The sequence below is a fragment of the Parasteatoda tepidariorum genome, chromosome 7 (assembly GCF_982258835.1).
Source record: "Parasteatoda tepidariorum strain Cologne lab strain chromosome 7, Ptep-v5.0, whole genome shotgun sequence".
NCBI lineage: Eukaryota > Metazoa > Arthropoda > Arachnida > Araneae > Theridiidae > Parasteatoda > Parasteatoda tepidariorum.
This window is the reverse complement of record NC_141761.1, coordinates 107,468,004-107,488,542: the sequence shown is the minus strand read 5'-3', so window position 1 is coordinate 107,488,542 and position 20,539 is coordinate 107,468,004. Positions and strand designations below refer to the sequence as shown.

The window sequence follows — 20,539 nt, the reverse complement described above, 5'->3', positions numbered from 1 at the left end:
TTTATATACCTGTGTCTTTGTATATAGTACAATATATTTGTACTTTATATATAGTACAATATATCAACCACTTGGAAAAGTTAGCTTTAATATTGTTTGCTTTAATAATTAAGTTAGCTTTAATAATAAAATTAAAAAACAGCTTGTTTCATTTATTGGCAAGTTATAGTTTCGAAATTTTCTTTGTAGCCCGTTCTATATTCCGGCTTCTTTTATTTGCCGTGTCCGCATTATTATTTAATTATCAATTAAAGTTAGAAAAAATTATTTTTATTTTTAATAATAGTGGAAAATTTCATCACAATTTCATTCTTCACTCATAAATTGTCAACAATTATTTTTACGAATTTAGATAATTAGAATTTTTTTTCTACATGTCTCCTGGCAAACCATTAACGAAAAAGGTTTTGATTTTTACTTTTTATGCATTGTGCAGAGGGTCAAAAAAAAAAACAACAGCAAAAAGCGGACAACCCTGAATAGCTCTTGCTCTGATGATCGGATCTTCATGTTCTAGGTCTCGATCTTAAAAGTTCAAGATGTGACCTGAAATAATCTAATTAATTAGTGCAGGCGATATTTTAAGTTATATAATCAAACACAAAAACGTTATTAGCGCTATTATAAGCACTTAGGAATGTAATAATTTTAATTGAAAAAAAAATTTATAAACATAATTTTTAAATAATTCTGGGTTTCGAACCCAGGACCCTCACGACTGGCTATTATAAGCACTTAGAAAATAAATAATTTTAACTGAAAAAAGTATTTACATATTATGAAAAAAGTATAGTAATATTGTAAAATAATTTTTTTTTTTATTAAACATAATTTTTAAATAAAAACTTTGTCCGTGGGGTTCGAACCCAGGACCCTCGGGACTGGCAATTTGTTATTTTCTATCATTTGACCCTACCGGCCACAACTGTCTGGCTGACTTATAACAAGCATTTTAAGTACTTTTTTGCCCTTTTTCAATGGTACCATATTGTGGGCCCCCTAATTTATCAATATTTATTTCGTTTAGAATGGTAGTATAATATGTTATAATACAATATCCGGCTGAGTTTGAAAGTTGCTATTAAGGGAAAATATGATATATATATACACAGTATATGAGCAACAATCTCTTCATTTTTACTCACTTAGAAAAGGAAAAAATATTAAATTTAAAAAAATATTGACGTTACAATATTATAAAGAAATAAATAAAAAAAATCTAACTATACATAATTTTTAATTTATGACCATCTCCTGATTTCGAACCCAGATCTTTGGGACTAGCAATTTGATGCTGCTTATCATTCAACCCAAATAGCCTCCCCTGTCCTGACAATCCCACTTGTACAAGCTTTTAAGTACTTTCCTGCGCTTTTTCAGTGTAACAATATTGTACCACATTGAAGGCTCTCTAATTTGTCTATAATTATTTTGTTTAGTATAGTTGTATAGTATGTTATAATACAATACCTGACTGAGTTTGAATATTATAGGTTATAATACTAAGTGGAGATAAAGGGACATATTAGTATATAAAAAGCCCGTTTCTTCATTTTAACTCTATTCCACTCTTTTCACTACAGCGCGAGAATCTCGCATATTTTTTTCTTTTCTCGCATTAAAAAATGACTACCGCGAGAAATTCGCGCATTCTATAAATCAATTTCAAAATTCGCGAATTCCTCGCATTTTGAAAAAAGTTTCGCATTACGTCATTTAGAATAAAATCCGTTTCTTCTTTTTTCCTGTATCTTTCTTTATTTTCAACATCTGCGACGTTATCTAGCTTCCCTATTTAAAAGTATTGTTCTGAACCTTTAAGAACAACAGAACACCATCCCTCGGAACCCCTTTCAGAACAGATTTCTCTGGACCGCGTGTTTACCGTAGGTAAGGTTTCTTCATGTAAGACATTCAAATTTTTTGCGCATTAATATAAGATGGACAAATACCTTATTAAGGCAACATCTTCTACTCCGAAACGGACAAATGAAAATGAGGGTAGAAACGATCAAAACGAAACAAATACGGATATTATTCAGCCCAAAAAGAAATCAAAGACAGATAAGTATCAAGAGAAATGGGAGAAAATGTATGACTGGTTGGAAAAAGAAGAGAGAAATAGCATGGTTTACATGTTCTGCAAACTTTGCCGTAAATGCAAAAAGAAGAATCCATTTGGAAGCGGTAAGTTTATTCTTTTAATCATTAACAGTTAAATTCGTTCAATTTTAAATGTAAATATTTTAATATAAAATTGCATGTTAATTATGTAGATAAAATTAAAAATGCAAATATTTAACACCCAGCGTGTGTAGCCAGATTTTTCAACAAAAAATCAGCACCTTTTAGGTACTTTACAAGCATTAAAAAAATATTTTTATTCACTTTTCAAAAAAATTAATTAGGATCTGTGCAGTAATAAAAAAATTTTTCTTCTATCGTTTAAAGTTCTTAATTTATAAATATAAAATCAATAAAGTTCAAAAGAATTTCCAAAAACTTAACATACTCCATGATAAAATAACTAGTTTCTGATAAATATCGCAGAGAAAACCATGCTTTTTTGTAATTAAGAACTACATTCGACATGGCAAAGAAATAATAAATTCTTTTTAAAAGATAGAAAATTAAGCACTTTTTGCAATAAAAAAAAACAACTTTAAGGGATTTTAAAAAATGTAAATCAAATATAAGCACTTTTTAAAAAAGTTACGCACTCTGGAAAATATTTAGAATGCTTATAGAATTTGCATGAAATATTTAAACACAGCTCAAAGTTTCAAATTTCTTTTACTTTCAAACATTTCCGTGTGAAACTAACTGGTAAATATCAGATGTTAATAAAAATTTCCAGTTCATAGATTTCATGATTATTTTTTATTATCCTAATGGAAGGAGATTTTCTTTTCCATACATAAATGTCTGTCTAAATGCGATTGTAGTAATGAGTGTTTCACTCAATCATTGAATTAATTATTGTTATGGCATTTAGATGCAGATATTTATTTATGAGAACGAAAACCCCGTTCCATCTGGAGTATGAAAAATAAATTATCAAGAAATCCAAACCTTCTTAAATTCTCTCTTTTGCTGAGTTCAGCAACTATTGAGGTAATGAATTCGTATCAGTTGATATACCATAGTAATAAATTTAAATTGCAAGCAGTTCAGGGTCAAAGTATCGTTCTCTTTAGTGGGACTGTTTTTATTTTATTTTCTTCTCCCCTATTTGTACTTAACGTGACTCTTTTTTTCCGTTTTTATGCTTTAGCGATTTTCTTGTACTTAGCGTTTTAATTGAATTAATAAATAACAACTGTTTTTTTTCTCTTTGTATTTCCGCGATTTGCGTTTAATAGATAAGAATACGTTTTTTTTCTCCCTTTTTTTACTTCTCTCTTTTCGTTAATTTTTTGTTCTTTTGTGATTCGGATGTATTTTGCGTTTAAATTTAGTTGTAGTTTAAAAAAGTTTCTATTTCCGTATTTCAACGATTTAGATTTATTTTGCTTTATAACTAAAATACTAGATCATAAATTTTCCATTTCCTTCCTTCGTTTTTCGTATTTTAGCAATTTGGATATATTTTCAATTTTCACTAAATTGTTTAAGGCTACAGTGGACCTTTATATTGCCAAAAATTGATAAAAATTTCGGTTTTTTTTTTGGACATATTTAGACACTTGTTTCATTGCTTTTTCAACTGAATTTTTTTTTTTTAAATTTCGTCATTTTTTGAGAAGTTATAGGGTAGTTTCGTTTTCACATTATGAAGCCACGCCCCTTTTCTTACACAAAAAGCTGTTTTTCTCAAAATTGAAATTTTGTTATGTTTCACGTATTCAAAATGTTCCAGTCGACTTTGTTTTCATCCTATTGAGATGAAATTTTTTTCTAGTTATTTATATGTATATTAGATTAAGTTTATGCATTTGTTTCTGTTTTATAACAAGTAATAAAAGAGTTATCGGGTTTCATGTACCTAACGACCTTTATTTTGAAACAAAAATCTACATAAAATTTGTTTTTTGGTCATAAATTTAAAATAAATTTAGGAAAATTCCTATATAATGCATAAAGCTTTTAACATTTATCTCTAAAAAAAGAATATTAAAAAAAAAAAAAAAAAATTTTAATTTAAGCCGCTGGGAGCATTTTATAATTGATGAAATTTTTTTTAAAAAATTTTAAATTTCTCAAAAATGGTCCAAATATTTTTACAAAAGTTTTTGCAAGGGCATATCTTGATAGAATACATAAGTTATAAAAAAAGTTTTAGTGTAGCATAAAAACTAAAAAAAATTTTTTTGAACGTCCACTGCAGCCTTAAAACTATGTTGTTGTTTTTTTATTTCATCGGTATTTTGCGATTTGGATGTATTTTGCTTTTTAACTAAATTATTATTAAATTACAATTTTTTTTCTTTATTTTTATATTTTAGTTATTTGGATATTTTATTTTGGTTGGCTCAATTGTTAAGAACTACGTTTCCTTCCCACGCCTTTTTTGCGATTTGGAATTATTATTTTTTCGTTTTAACTGAATCAATAGTTTAAAACTTTTCCTTTATCTATTGTATTATTTTTATTATCCGATTTAGTTTTTCAGCCGTCTTTTTTCCCCACATTTCGACGATTTGGATGCACTTCGTTTTTAACTTATTAGAATATAATTACTTTTTTATCCTTTTTTCACCTTTCCTTCATTTTTGTATTTCAGTGATTTAGATAAATTTTCAATTTTAACTGAATAATTATTTGGAACTTAAGTTTTTTTTTTTTTATTTCTTTGGTATTTTTGAAATTTAGATATATTTTGCTAATAACTGAATTATTATTAAATTACAATTAGTTTATTTTTCTTTGCTGCATTGTTGTGCTTTGATTTGGATATATTTTGTACTTAAACTAAATTATTAATAATTTAGTCATGCGTATTTTTTTCTTTGCAATTTGCAACCTCAGCAATTTGAATGCATTTTGTTAATTAACTGAATTATTAGTAAGGAACTGCATATTTCTTTTTATGCTCCGTTTTTGTAATTCAACAATTTTGCATGTTAATTGGATTGTTAGTTTAGAGCTAGTTTTTTACCCGCCATCATTTTTATACTTCAGCGATCTAGATATAAATTTAAACTTATAAGTCCTGATTAAGATCTAACAAAATAAGCGGTAACTGCGTTTTAGAAGCGAAAACAATAGAAGTGTTAATTATATATTTCAAAAAAGGAATTTCATTTATGTAAAGAGCCGATTTGGTAAATATCGTATGATTGGGCATTTAGTATGAGAAGCTTTTACTTTAATTTTAATATAACTAATCCATATTAGTTCGGAGTAAGCTCTAATAATTCTTATTTTAAGCAAGATAAATCAAAGTAATATTACCCTATACAGGAATAGTCGTTGAGAAATCACTGTTTTTACTCTGATATGCACCTATGAAAATATTACTTCATCCACTTGTATCTACTATCACTTTGAATTGAATAACTAATATAAATATAGCAGCTTTGGATATATTTTCAATTTTGACTAAATTGTTTAAAACTACGTTTTTTTTTTTTATTTCGTCAGTAATTATTATTCGGTCGGTCGATAAATTTTACTGATTTAAAAAAAATTAAAATGTTTTTAAGATATACTGAATTTTTAAAATTTTCCTAGACGGCTGCACATCTTACAAAACCACTTCTCTACAAAGGCATAACAATTCCCATGAACATATGCAAGCTGTTGAAGCAGAAAACTGCCGGAAAGACATGAAAGTAGCCACAACAAGTGTTGAGAAAAAAAATGAGTCCTTCATAATAAGTTGTTTAAAGTCAGCTCTATTTTTAGCTGTTAATGAATTACCAAACTCCCTTTTCGGTAATTTACAGCAATTTGTAAAAATTCAAGGCTGTGAAAACTATGCTGGAAAACAAAGTGCGAAGTATGAACACGGAAATATCATCAACGAACTTCACTATTCTATAGCAGAAGTAATTGAAAAGCGTATGCTGGCAGATGTAGATGATGTAAAAGTGTGTGCCATCATTTGTGATGAAACATGCGATTTGGCTAAGATGAAGCACCTTGGTGTTAATATTAGATATGTCAAAGATGGATCTGCTGTTGTAAAGTTTTTGGATAATGTCCATATATCAGATGGAACAGCACTTACTTTAATGTCTTCTATACTAGATATGTTGAAGAATAAGAATATAAATATAAAAAAAATTGTTGCTTTAGGTTCAGATGGAGCTAATGTCATGGTGGGGAAGAAATCAGGCTTAGCTACAAGGTTGACAGAATTAAATCATTGTTTAATTTCTGTCCACTGTAGTGCCCACCGATTAGCTCTTGTACTTCAAAATGCTGTAAAAGATATTCAAAGTATCAAGTCATATAATGATAGCCTTAAGGCAATATTTATGTATTTTAATGCATCAGCAGTGCGATCAGCAAAACTGATGATAGTACAAAAATTGGTTCAAGAGACTGCTCTAAAGTATCCCAAACTACATTCTGTTCGATGGCTCTCTCTCCATAGAGGTGTACAAGTTATTTACAAAACATTAGATTCTCTCATTCTTTTCTTAGAATCCCAAGTAGCTGAAGGTAAATACTGCACATCCCCTGGATTATTGCGAGCCATAAGGCACATAAGGTTTATATATGTAACTCATATACTCAATGACATTTTACCTATATTAACAAAACTTACAAAATTATTTCAGTATGACACTGCAGATTTATCTTTAATTAAACCCTCGGTAGATACTGCTGTAACCAGATTAACACTCCTCAAAAATAATCCTGGGGATGTGGAGAAGTATTTTATTCAAAATTTAATCAAGGATCATAATCCTGATAGAAGTATTGCAATTGATGCAGAAAATGATGACATCTTTGCCAATTCAGGAGAAAATAGTGAAGAATCAGGTGTTACTATTAGTACTGACGATGATTTGCCAATTCTTAATGGCCAAAGAAGGATCTCATATTATTCAGTTTTAAAAGAGAAAATGATACCAGCTTCCTCATTAGAAAGCCTCACTAAGCTAAAGGTTTCTTTAATTAATTCTGTTCTGGATGGTCTTAAAAATAGATTTCCAGAAAATGCCTCAAGAACAATTTCAGATTTTCAAGCTTTTGATCCATTGTACTTACAAACTCTCAGCTTTTCTGAAGCAAAGGAAAAGGTTAAATCATTAGCGAAGCATTTTTCAAATTATGTGAATGCAGAAAAATTATTGAAAGAGTATGATGATATTTATCTAATGATAAAAAATAGCTATAATTCTTTTAAAACTGCAAAGGTGGCTGAAATATTTTTGAGATCATACTTAGAAACATACCCTAATACATGCACAATGCTGCAAATTTACTTAGTGATTCCGATTAGTTCAGCATCTGTTGAAAGGTCTTTTAGCACACAAAACCGGATTAAGACAAAATATCGTAACAGATTGACTGATAAGCATTTGAGCAACCTAATGAGAATAGCTGATGAAAAAGTAGATGTAGAACATTTTCCATATGACGATGCAGCGAAAATATTCAATGCTTTAAAAAATAGAAGATGTTAAAATTGTATTATAATTAATAAAATTATTTTTTTTTTCAAGTCTATTTGTGTGTTTTTATTTTTTTTAAATTTTTTTTTATATTCCCAAGTAGCACAGGGATATTGTAACAGCTTTGGTCTACATCGACCGACATTGTCAATATTGGCGAAAACCGAAATTGTGTGTACGATATTGTACGATTCCCGTCGATTTCACATTAAAAATCTGTTTGTAAAATTTTCATTTAAAACTTAATTGTGTTCTTAAATCAAAATTAATCATATAAAAGACAAAAAATGACGTCAAATTGTTATAATTCCAAAAAATAAATTTAAAATATAAATTTAGAGATATCCGAATAACAACCGGACAATATTTGATATCAATATTGTAATCGTGTTTTTGTCGCGACATCGATCGTTTTCACTAAATACTGAAATCTATGATATTCACCACTCGGAACCATAACCGTAACCCGTTAAGATGCTGTTTATCATTTTCCGCTACATCTGCCGTCTATTTATCTTTTGTCTTCTTATATTTAAATCTAATTTCGTCTCATAAGATTTATATCTTAGCGCATAATGTAAGTGGATTTAAAATGATTTCGATTTAGCGAGCCCGAAAACTCAAACCAGCTGAAGATGAAGGAGAATTAATGCACCTTGTTGAAGTGAGCGAATTCTCTGATCTTGGCAGGTATGTTCTGTTTTTAATATATATAATTATTGCAAGAATTACATTGATTTCTTCCTTTTTCATGTCCAGGCTGCTTAACTATTTAATTATATCACATTATTCAATTCTCATATTCACAAACAGTGGCGAAATTTTATAGTATGTTTGGAGGTGTTAAGCCTTCTGACATGCTTATGTTTATATTTTTTCACACCTGCAACTTGTACGTTCGATGAAAAATATTTTTTAATACTTAAACTAATTAAAAATGTAAGAGCTAAGCGAGCTAACAAATAGATCATATTTGCATATTTTTTAATTATTAATTTGTCATGGTAGATTGAAATGTTTTTTTTTTCTCTTCGATTTAGTATGTCTACTAGATTGATTTAATATGTCTACTGAAGATTTGATAAGATCTCTAATATTGCTGTTAGTAAGAAGTTTTTTTCTAGTTTGCAGCTATATACTATATATATATATATATATGTTTAATTATTATTATGTTTAATGTATTTAGTTAAGATATATATGTACATATATATATATATATATATGTTTAAATTGCAAAAAAAAGAATTGAATCATGAAAATTTTATATGTCTTACTTACCGAACCGAATAGCTCATTAATCAAGTAATGAATAATTTCGGACGGGGTTTTGATATGTGTATATATATTTGCTAGAATTATGCTAATTTCCTCTTTTTTTTTTAGTCCTAGTTTGTTAACTATTAAATTATATCACATTATTCAATTCTGATATTCCCAAAGATCTTGTTTACTTTTATTGGTTCTGTGCACTGTAACAATTTGTCTGCTCCTCTCGGACTAAAAAAATGTCTATAACTTTTTGACATGCTCAATATACGCCGATAGTAGCGTAAATTGATGTATTTTTTCTGTTGTATTTTCGTCAGTTATTGATGTTGATTTTAAATATCCCGATAAACAACCTGAAAAATTGGAATCTTTTATTTGGGTATTTACTTCCTAAGTCAATAATTGTGTTGAATTTTATCAGTTATTGCTGCTGATTTCTCCATAGTTTTTAAATCTGATATTTTTTATACAACAGCCTAATCTAGGAACGAAACACTCATTTGAGGCGACCGATTCGTGTGAATTTGTTGTCAATCTTTTTTTCTTTCTTTTTTTTTGCCAAGTACTACTGCGTATTTAATGATTTGCAATTTTTTTTTATTGTGATGATTAGTTACAAAAGGTGAAGGAAATAATTTCTGTGTCCTCCGGCCTCCCAACAAAATGTGAAAATGTTACATGTAATGTTATAATAAAAATTACACATTCAATTTAAAAAAAGTTATATATAGTTGTTTTTTTTTAAAAACAGCGCTTTTGTTATTTTAAATTAGCAGCATACATGTATATTATTATGAAAGGTATCTTGCAGAAAGATATTAGTGCTAGAGAGTTTTGTCGCAGATAGCTCGAAAAAATTCTGCCTCAGAGTATAACAGCTTTGGTTATACCTATCATTTCAATTAATGTTATTATACTGCCTTTTTAAATTTATTGTTGTGATTTTGTCGGAGAAAATAGTAACTTCGGTAAGTCATGACAACTTCTTGGAATTATTGATGGAAAGTCAGGGATTTGAAAATCTTAAATGTCGCAGATACCCGGATACCCCGTACATAATGAAAAGCAATCCATAGCTGAATATGTCCCAACTTTGCAACATATTTTAACTTATGTGATTCTTAAGTCAAATATGACTGTGATAAGTGTTTTGATGGTATAGGTATTTCTCCGCACACAATTTATACTTAGAATTTGTAAACATACAATCTGATACTGCAATGTTTAATATATTTATGCAAAGGCATTTGCTTTGGAAGCTTCTCATATACAAAGTATAGAACTAATGCAAGAACTCTTTTAGTGAAAAGTGACTGAAGTCATAAATAATATATTATAAAAATGAAAAATTTAGATAATTCCTTCCTTCAGCACTCCCATGCCCGTTTTACTTGTATGGTCTTGATAAAATATGAGATACATTTTGTAATGGTTATTAAAACATTATATATATATATTTTTTTTCTTCTTTCAGATATGTTATTTTGAAACCATCCGTAAAGGCTATCTATGCTCTTTTACTTCAGCACCATCTTGGAATTGGCGATGACGTATTGTAAATTAGAATGAAAAGGGAAACAGTGTTTTGAAAGCCTCTCAGCTGTTACAAACGCCATCTTGGGTAATTTTATAGACATAGAATTTTAAAATTTGTAATAAGACTTTTATTTTTCAATATCTTGCACTAAAATGGATCAGTTATTCCTTAAATTAATTACCCTGGTCCTTCCTGTTTTATTTTGCTTAGTTTGTATTCTAAACTCTAATACTTTTACATTTTACAGCATTGTATGTTTCAAAGTTCAAAAGTTAGCCACTCTTAAAGTTTTGTAATGTTTTTCATGGCGTCTTTTCTCAACTACTAGCTATCAGGGTTTGTTGATTTAAATCATAATTTAATACATGATTTAAATCAAATGATTTTTTTTTAAAAAAAATCATTGATTTTGAAAGTTAAACGGTGTTTTAAATTATTGATACTTTATTGTTTTCTTTTCTTAGTTTTAAAATTTATTTTAAATAAATTGCTGCATTAATTAATTTTAGTTAGGTATTGAAATTACTTTCTATCTTGGTGTGTGTTAAATTCCAACACATTTGAAATTACATTTATAAAAATCTTTTTGATTCTTGAGATTGATTGGATAGCATTTATTGTGTACAGATTAAAGTACACATTTAATGCTGTCTTAATATAGACTTGCGGAGCTGTAGAAAGTAATTAATAAATATGAATTTTTTCAAAAAAAAAAAAAATTCAAATAATGTTAATGAAAATACTACCTTTTGATTGAAAAAGCATGGAATTAAAATCTACATTATATTTTATTAGTGGAAAATATATATTTCTAAAGCTTGAGGTTATATTAGAAGGAAATTACCCTAATATGTCAAAAAATAGAAGGGAAAAAAAGGGGGCTGATGAATTCAGATGTTTTTTTCCTGATATAGTGTCATTCTTCCCTTTCAAAGTCTATTTGAGGCAGTAGAGTTATTAACTGGTAACTGGAATTTTTTTCTCATAATAGTATCTTTGACGTTATCAGATTTTCTATTAAGAAATTTTGTGGAAAAAAAATTCCAATAAGTACATAGATTTTTTTAAAATTTTTTTTAGCTTAACTTCTCTATTTTGATATAAGATTAAAAATGAATATTTTAATATTAAAATATATAGATTAAATATTTATTTATTTATTGATGAATGACTACATTTATAAACACAGTCTGTTGCATTTATTTTGTCATATTAAAAATCAAGAGAAAAAAATCTCACTTTTTAATTAAAATTATGGTTTGCTAATTGAAACTTTGTTTTAATAGTTAAAGAACAGGGATCTGTGTACAAGCCAAATTTATTACCACTTAGCGGTACCTTTACAAAATATTTCACTCTATCTGAATCAGCACTGTGGTAGGCACATGTTAGATGTGGAATTTGTATTGACTAGCCGGGTTCCAATCCCAGCCGATACTGGTATTGGAACCAGGATCACCTCATCGAAAGGTGACCAAATAATTTTTAAAAATTCTTCAAAGAAAAAAATTTTTCCATCTATTATATTATAAAATACAATATTTTCCATATGTTATAAACTTACTCGTAAAGGGCCCCCATATAAAAACAGGCCCAGTGCTCCTGAAAGCATAAAAACTGCTCTGATTGTATACAAAAGAATTATCAACCTAGGGATTAGCATAAACGCTGCTAGTAGTACTTGCGTTATACTTACGTCTACTTTAGTTCATGTAATGTTTTCAATATAACTATTTGTCTTTTAATTTAAAAATATTAAAATTAACCACAGTTCATGTCTTATTTTTTTTCAGCTGCTGCCTTCAGACTGTTTAAAGAAACTAGCAGACTCGAAAAAGCTGAAAAATTTGGTGAAGTTCTTGCCACTGTCAACGACCGGGAAGGCAGGAAGACTAAGTTTGCCTCTACTGACACAGTTTTGTTTTAGAAGCAAATTGGTTATATTAAAGAATACAATAAATTATAGAAATTAGTATATTATTCTTTACTGTTTAATAAAAATTATATTTCATTTACACATTTGACAACTGTTCATGCCCTAATAGATATTTTGGCTACACTTTAATGGACAAAGGCTATAAGTAAATTAAATCGCAGCTTATTCTACCATGCTTACCCTTTTTTAAATCAGAAATCTGAGGAAGTGACTCCTGTTATTTTATTATGACAACATCAGTGTAAATATTACTCTTTTTTTTTTAAATCTTTTTAATCAGATTTCTTAAAATCAAACATGATGCTGTGAAGATAAGGAATTTTGTTTTCCATACCTACTATTTTAGTAAAATACAAATTATATAATACTAAAACGTCACAGCAAAAAAGTTTAAGGTTTTAAATTAAACATATTGTAATTTTAATCTACATAGTAAAATATAGATGCTGTAAAAATTATTGCACAAATCGCTTAACATATTAAAATTATTTCACAGTATAAATGGCTGCTTGTACCCTAAAAAGGAGAAAAAATATTGTAACAAAACTATTTACTTTCTAGCTTATTTTCTAGAATAATAATAAAATATACCTGCCTACCCAAACTTATTAAATATTAATAACTAAGCTGCAGATTTTAAAATTCTATAAATTTTGGTAATAACAAATAATTTAATTTTAAACAAGCTAGAACGGTTTTGTTATCAGCTTTTTCCAGGTTACAAGCAGGCATGAATATTTTCAAAAACTAATTTTTATTTTCTCAAATAACGTAATTTTGGCGATAGTCGGCATTCCGCAGCATTCGTTTTTTGAATATCGTGTTGACGATGTCGAGCGGCATAGTACAACGTTTGTAAATGCAGAGAGATGTCGATCGACGTTCCCCAACGTTTTTACAATATCGAACAATATTGTTTTGCAATATTGAATATACGTCATAAAAGGGGTCCATTTTTATATAGTACAATATTTCGTTACGATATTGTACAATGTTCAAAGCTAAGTTATTACGATATCGTTTTTGTGAATTGTGCTACTTGGGTTTAGAAATCTCACTTAACTTTTTGAAATCTTACCCTGTTTTTGAGAAAGGGTGAGAAATTCTCACCCATTTTTTTTCTCTGATGAAAACACTGTAGAAATAGATGAATACATACTTATAATATTCCACAGTGTAGGTTCCCTAATTCATTTATCATTATTTACTTTGGTATGCCAGTATAGTCTGTTATAATATCTGACAGATTTCAAATATTACAGGTTAATATTAAGAGGATTTATGGGCCAATTATTATCTCTACAGTTAATGGAGCAACAATTTCCAGCTTCTAAACACTATTTTAAGCATTTAGAAATACATACTAATATATTATGCCTCATTGTGGCCTGCCTAATTTGTTCATAATTATTTCCTTTATTATGGTGCAATAGTCTGCTATACTTCATATCTGTCATGCTATGCTGTCATATATAAATACAGTATATGAGCAACAATTTCACCATTTTATAACGATATTATACACAGTTAGAAACGGAGAGAAAAAATCCTCTTCGGATCATCCTCAAGACTGTTTCCCAGATTGCCCATAGTGCAGCTCTGGTGTGACGTTAATAAAGTACCTACCCGATTTCTGAAATGCATTTTCTTTCAAAAAACTCAACTATCAAGTTCTACTAGCATCTCGGAATTCGAGTATGCAATTTTTTTTTTCTCTTATTGTCTTAGAATCTCATATTTCATAAACTTTTGTGTATTTTTGAGAATTTTCTGAAATTGAGTAAATTTCCTAAAAAAAAGTCCCTATTCAAATAAATTTTCACACATTTTATTGCTTGTTTGAATGTTAAAATAAGTATTATTAAAACATAATGAATTGTAATCTGTTTAAAGCTTTTTCTTTTCTGGTTCTAAAGTTGTTATCTTATTTTTATTTAGAACTTTCTTCTCTAATTAATTAAATCTTTCATGAATTAAATGATTGTTACTATTCAAAATTATGAGTAATCATAAATGGAAAGTATTGCAAGCTATTCATAGTTTATTAGTGTAATAAAGTGACGGTTGAGTGGTAGCGCTTCGCCCTCCCGTGCCACAGGTCCTGGGTTCAACCCTCGGGCCGGGCAAGGTGACTCAGCCTTTCACCCCTTCAGTGGGTCGATAAATGAGTACCAAGCATGCTTGGGAACTAAACACTGGGGGTTCCGCGTTCGGCTGACCGGAACATCTGCTCCTGCAGAGCCCAAGGTCAAGAAATCTGAGATGGGCACAATAGGCCTTGGCTGTCGCGCCCCTGAGTTTAGTTTTAGTGCAATAAAGTTAATGACTTTAAAGATTTATATAACTCCCTTTAGGTAGAATAATTGGTATATTATGCTACAGTTGTTATCTAATTTATAGTATTTCGTAAAATCTACTGGATTTTATTTGATCCATGTTGGCAGCTATGATTATATAAAGAATTTTGGTTGTTCACTTAACTGTAAAAGAAACAGGTTTACCACAGGCGACTATGTCAACTTTTTTTGCCTGAAAAGTATTAAAAAGCAACTATTTTAAGGTAAATGAGACAATTGGGAGACTTTTCTGTACTCCTAGCGATGTTTTTTGAGCATGAATTGAGATGACAACCTGTGGCTCACGGGAGTTTCTGTACACAATTAAATTCTTTTCTTAAAAAATAAAAGATGTTGAAAATTTTCAATTGCAGATTTGAGTCATCATTTTTTAATGTTCTCAATTTGCACATATCCCACTACAAGTCTATTTTGTCCCGCAGTGGACTGATCGTTAAGACACGGTTCCCATCAGATCACCGAAGTCAAGCATCACTGGCTGCGGTCAGTGTGTGGGTGGGTGACTACTTGGATCAGTCTGCGTAGGGACCGAGGTTGTGCGGTATTGGCCCTCGTTAAACTGTGCTACAGTAAAGTGCTCGACTTCGCGGGCAGGTCGTCGGGCTACCGAAGCGGGGGTGCCATCCCCTCTGCAGAGGATCAAAATTGTGATGGCATGTCTTCGGATCATCCTCAGGGATGTTTCCCAGACCGTCGCCAATAGCCCATTGTGCAGCTCTAGTGCGACGTAAATGAGCAACAGCAAGTCTATTTTGTTTCTTGATCGCCTTTTCAACGGTTATTGCTATGAAATTCTGCATGATTTTAAATAACCCAATTTTTAATATAATATTATGATGCACAAATTTCGAATTTGAGTTATCACTTTTCACAATATTTGCTAAATCCATTATTGATGAAATGGGAAATTGTTTAGACAAAGTATGCTTTTTTAATGAAAAAGTATATATTTTTTTACATAAAAATTATCACATTTGCAACCAACTTGACTAAATGTATAATGGTATTATGACAATTAAGTCATTTAATAAAATCTTAATTATAATATTAAAAAAAAAATTTCTCATTTAGGCAACTATTTATTAAATTTTTGCTATAGTAATTGTTTTTTTCTCTCATAATTTTATGCTCTCAGTGTCCTACATGAGGTAGATTTTAATATGATTGAAAATTTAAATCAGATGGTTGATGACGACAGGTTATCACTGTTTTGGCAGGAATTAGTTTTAGTTATGCTTATTTTGTTTCAATTTAATGACATATTTGATTTCAATTCTAGATTTATTTATTAACAATGCAATTTGGTACAGTAAATTTGTTATCTTTAAATTTAGTTTTTAGCCAATTTTTTAAAACTATATTGGTGATTCATTCTATTAGAGTTGACTTAACTCAGTTTCAATAAGTAACTTATTATGCTGCAGGAAGAAAAGGTATGCCTTTGAAAAGGCATTCGTTCTACAGCAGATAAAATCTTTAAAAATGCTTAGATTCCTTCTTTTAATTTTTCGTATCATAGCTCTAAATCAGACAATTTGTCTTTGTTACACTCAACAAGAAACATAAACTGAAATCTAGATTTACTTACACACTAACAATAAATGTTATTTTATTAAAAATGTGTTGTGTTAATATCTGAAGCAGATATTAAACTTTTCTCTTAACGTGAAATGTATAGTACTTTTTTTTTTTCCAAGTTGTAAATATTTGGCTAAAAAAAAACTAAACAATGAACACTTTTATAAAAATAAGATGTTTATTTTATTTACTTTTTTATCATTTCGATTATGGGATGATAAATTAAAAGGCAAATAGATACAACAAAATAGCAGATGGAAACAAGACTTAGTCCAAACCACATCCCTATGTAGCTAAACAGTGTTCCCACACTCTTTAAAATACTGATAAAGACTGTAAAAGGTGACATATGTGTTTTATCAACTGCTAACAAAATGTTATAACTTATTGAATTCTTAATTGGAATAATTTTTTCAACAATTATATTGTTTAAGCTCTCAACATAGTTTGTTACTTAATAATAAAAACTTAAAAATTTTTTAAATTATTCTAAAATATTTTTAATTAAAGTGTTTCACTAATTCAAATGTGCCTGGAATATGATAATGAAACAAACATGCAAAAGGTTTTATGTATACTTTATTAAAATTATTGAATAATTAATATGGACAAACATAAAACATAATAAATCTCTTAACACACACTTATTGAGAAGTTAACACAGATCAACCACTTTTACAAAATATCTTTTCCTGTTCGAGGAAAAAAAAAATTGCAAGGCAATGGGAAAAATGCGTTTGAGTAACTTAAGAAAAAGAATAAATAAAACAAAATATCAAAGATATAAATTATATAAAAAAACTTCATCACAGTATAAAACATTCTACAAAGGGATACTGTAACTAGTACAATATCAAAACGAGGCCTCTTGATGAGTTCAGTCGAAGAACAGTGAGATTTTAGGGAGTGTCTGGCAAAGTTCTGAATCCTCGACTTTTATGCTCATAATTTTTTTTCGCAATGCTCGAATGAAACTTCTGTAATTTGGCAACCAGTGGGTGGGGAAACAATTTAATGATCTCTTTAGAGATGCAGTCAACTTACGAAAAGTGAAATCGTTTTTTTTTTTTTTTTTTTTTTTTTTTTTTTTTTTTTTTTTTTTTTGTCAATTTTGTACTTGACCAAAGATAAACAGGTCTTACTGTGTATTCTTAAATTTACAAGCAATCAAAATATTTAGTGATATAAAATCAACCACACAATTAAAAAAAAAAAAAACATGCTTAAACATTAATTTTTATTTACACTTTCATTAAAAAAAAAATTTAATATAAATTAAAGATTTACAATTCAAAAATTTATTTAGATTTTAAAAAAAATTATACAAAAAAGTTCAGTTGCCAAGTATTTTAGTTTTTACAGAAATTGAGAATTTTCCTGATTCCTTTAAAATTACTAGAAACTCTCAGTTCAGTAAATTTGATAAAATAAGTTGGAAAAGAATAGAATCACGAAGCCGCTCTTTTTTTTTTTCATTGAAAACTGCCGCTCTTTATTTTAAACAATTTGCTCTTTTAATCAATGTTCTATATTTACTGCCAATTACTATATGTTTAATTTAGTGTTTAATAAAACCACTAAACTTGTACTTCCATTATGAATTATAACATGATCAGCAATTTGAATGTTTCAAGATATCATTCAACATAACTTCCGCTATGAATTATAATGCAAAGGTGTTGATTTTTGAGAGAGATTTTTTCTATTGGTAGCAAAGTATATGATTTTTTTTATTTCATCCTTTGTTCAAATGTGATTTAAAATGCTTTTAACCACCCTAATAAATATAATATTCAAATTATACATATATGAGAGCCAATGATAATGCTGGCAAAAGTTAGACATAATCCTCAAAAACTAAAAAAAAAAAATTATTACTATTTCAAAAACCTCAAGAATCACAAAAAGTTGGCAGCTATGATTTGCAATTTGAGTTTCGCAAAATATCACTCGACATGTTAACACACTTTTTTTACATTCTCAAATGCCTTTTTTACCTTTTCATTCAATAACAGCCGGCAGCAAATAATACAATGTTTATAAAAATAATTTATAGCTTGGTTTTTATTTAAAAAAGATTAATTTTCATGTATTTAATACTCTATCATCTGATTGAGTGGATTCTGGAAAAAGTTTAATTTGATGATTCAAAAAAGCTACGTTAGAAGCTTTCAGTTTGGAATTTGCTTCAAGAGTCGCAATAGAAGGGCTGACACATGGCGTTGAGCAGTGGGAATTAGTGAGATCACACTGATCCAAAAGACGAATCATTTCATGAGAGGAAGGTCCACCAGTAAAATTACAACCTAAAAAAAAAAAGATTCCAAATTAGTTGAAGAAACAAAATATTTCAAGAAAGCATGTTATAAGATTTTTTATAACTTTGAAGTAATTCCAAAATTGTTAAAAGTACGGATAGTTGACTGAATAAAAAATAACAAGCTTCCTAAAATCGGAAGAAATTCAGACTTAAACAGGCTTAATATTTCGGAAAGTTAGGTTTTATTATTGTGATTTATGCTTAAATGTATGCTTTAATTTTACTATTCATAAGAGTTTCCTGTAATTTATAAATTCTAACATGACGCGAGCCTAAAACAAATTTAACAAAATTAATATCACAGCATAAATAAAGTGCAAAGCTAGCCCTGTTTTTAGTGTTATCCCTTATTTGGCTATATTTGCGTAAATTAGCGCTGTTTGTTATTTTTTAGGTAGCTTGCGGAGTCTTCCGAATGTATTTGTTGTTTATTTTGTTGAAAATTAGATTGAGAGAATGTGCTATATAGAAAACACTACCAGTATAATAATAGTAGTAGATGGTGCATTTTTTTGCAGCTTAGAGGTAAAAGTCAATTGGAAGTAGTAACCTGGAAGTCTTCTGACGAATTTTAACCTCCAAACGCTTAGTTTTACATGGTCAACCATTCATAATTCTAACATTAAATTTGTTTTTAAAAAAATTATTCACTTTATGTTTTATTTGACCTGTTACGCATTTGAATCGGTTAATTCTAGTCTGAAACCAAGCAAATTTTTTTTTTTAAAAATTAGAAATGAAAAATATATTTAAAAATAATAACAATTAATAATAACAATAATAAAGTTTGGATTAACCAGTCAAGAAATTTCATAAAAATATTAATTTTTTATCGAAAATGAAGTTATAATTCAAAAGTGTATTGATAGAAATTCAATTTTAAAATAGTTAAAGGCTTTAAGATTTCTCGTGGAATGATTTTTATTTTATCTAAATTAAAAGTTGTAAAAGTGAAAAAAATTTATTAATTAGAAAACATTTTTTTAGCGGCATATTAAGATGCAGAGGATATGAATAGTTTAAACGAGTGCTAGGTATTATAAATTTCTTCAATTAGAAACTCAGAGGGACGAAATAAAGTCAAATATTTTTCCTTACATAAAAGAGGAATTCTTAAAACGTGTTTTATTCATGCATAAAGGAAACAAATTTTTAAATTCATTCGCAAAAATACATATTTATTTATGGGTAAACATGTTTTTATGTTCTCTTTTTACCAAGTGATACATTTCTGATTCCACTTTTTTGATAAATAAAAAATTAATAACCCGAAATATAGCCAAAGATTTTCACAAAATTCTACTTTACTTTTAACATTAAATGGAAGAAGAAAAAAAACTTACTTTGGTCGCCTTTAGATGCAAGATCCAAAGCAGTAGTAAGGTCCCACATCTGTAAAGTTGAAAAAATATGTACTCAAAAATTACAGCAAAATAAAAAAAACAATAAAAAATTTATATTAATGAAAATTTAAATGATCTTACAACTTTATGGATAAAATAATTAAACGTGTCTCCCTAAAGTAATGGCCAAAAATTAACAAGGTGTTTTTTTTTTTTTTTAAAAATAAAGAAAATTAGAAAAGCAAAGATGGTCTATGATTGCTTTAACCCATACATACATCAGTTTAATATTTTTCAAAAAATCCAATCATCAAACACATTCATAATGGAGCTTTTCTTACTTGTCATGTCATAAGGATTAGCATTTTTCAAACATGCATGTAGTGAAACTTTTTTTAATTTATTCATCAAATAATGAGGATTATTTAATATTTTTCAACTACACATATAGTGAAATTTTTTTTTGCATTTACTTATGGAACAATGAGGATTTTTCTTTTATGCTCTAAAGTATTTAATGATGCTTCATAATTAACACAGGAGTGAAATGTGTGTATGCTATTTAATCATTCTCAAATTTTTTTGGTATTTATATTTCACAAACTTTTGATAGAATAAAGAAATTTAA

General features: G+C 28.5%; 2 protein-coding genes across 3 annotated transcripts in view; one reads left to right on the top strand and one right to left on the bottom strand.

Annotated features, from left to right (window-relative positions):
* Positions 1 to 1,175: 1,175 nt before the first annotated feature.
* LOC122270984 (zinc finger protein 862-like) lies at positions 1,176 to 12,352 on the top strand. Its single transcript, XM_087168914.1, has 4 exons — positions 1,176 to 2,187; positions 5,674 to 8,258; positions 10,315 to 10,461; positions 12,171 to 12,352. The coding sequence occupies exons 1-2, from the start codon at positions 1,941 to 1,943 to the stop codon at positions 7,578 to 7,580; spliced, it is 2,154 nt and encodes a 717-aa protein (XP_087025040.1). The 5' UTR covers positions 1,176 to 1,940; the 3' UTR covers positions 7,581 to 8,258; positions 10,315 to 10,461; positions 12,171 to 12,352.
* A 4,457-nt stretch (positions 12,353 to 16,809) lies between these two features.
* LOC107455184 (BTB/POZ domain-containing protein KCTD3) overlaps positions 16,810 to 20,539 on the bottom strand; it is a 51,145-nt gene continuing 47,415 nt past the window's right edge. For both annotated transcript variants that reach the window (XM_043039774.3, XM_071183015.2), the window contains exons 17-18: positions 19,912 to 19,960; positions 16,810 to 18,554 (exon numbers count right to left, since the gene is read on the bottom strand). In XM_043039774.3, the coding sequence (XP_042895708.2) occupies positions 18,334 to 18,554; positions 19,912 to 19,960 (270 nt within the window). In that variant the 3' untranslated portion in view covers positions 16,810 to 18,333. The remainder of the gene's footprint in view (positions 18,555 to 19,911; positions 19,961 to 20,539) is intronic.

Excerpts from the sequence above, each read along its gene's own strand:
- LOC122270984 (XM_087168914.1), top strand. The coding sequence starts at position 1,941 with ATGGACAAATACCTTATTAAGGCAACATCTTCTACTCCGAAACGGACA. Across the intron at positions 2,188-5,673 it reads GAAGAATCCATTTGGAAGCG|ACGGCTGCACATCTTACAAA; the intron begins GTAAGTTTATTC and ends AAATTTTCCTAG.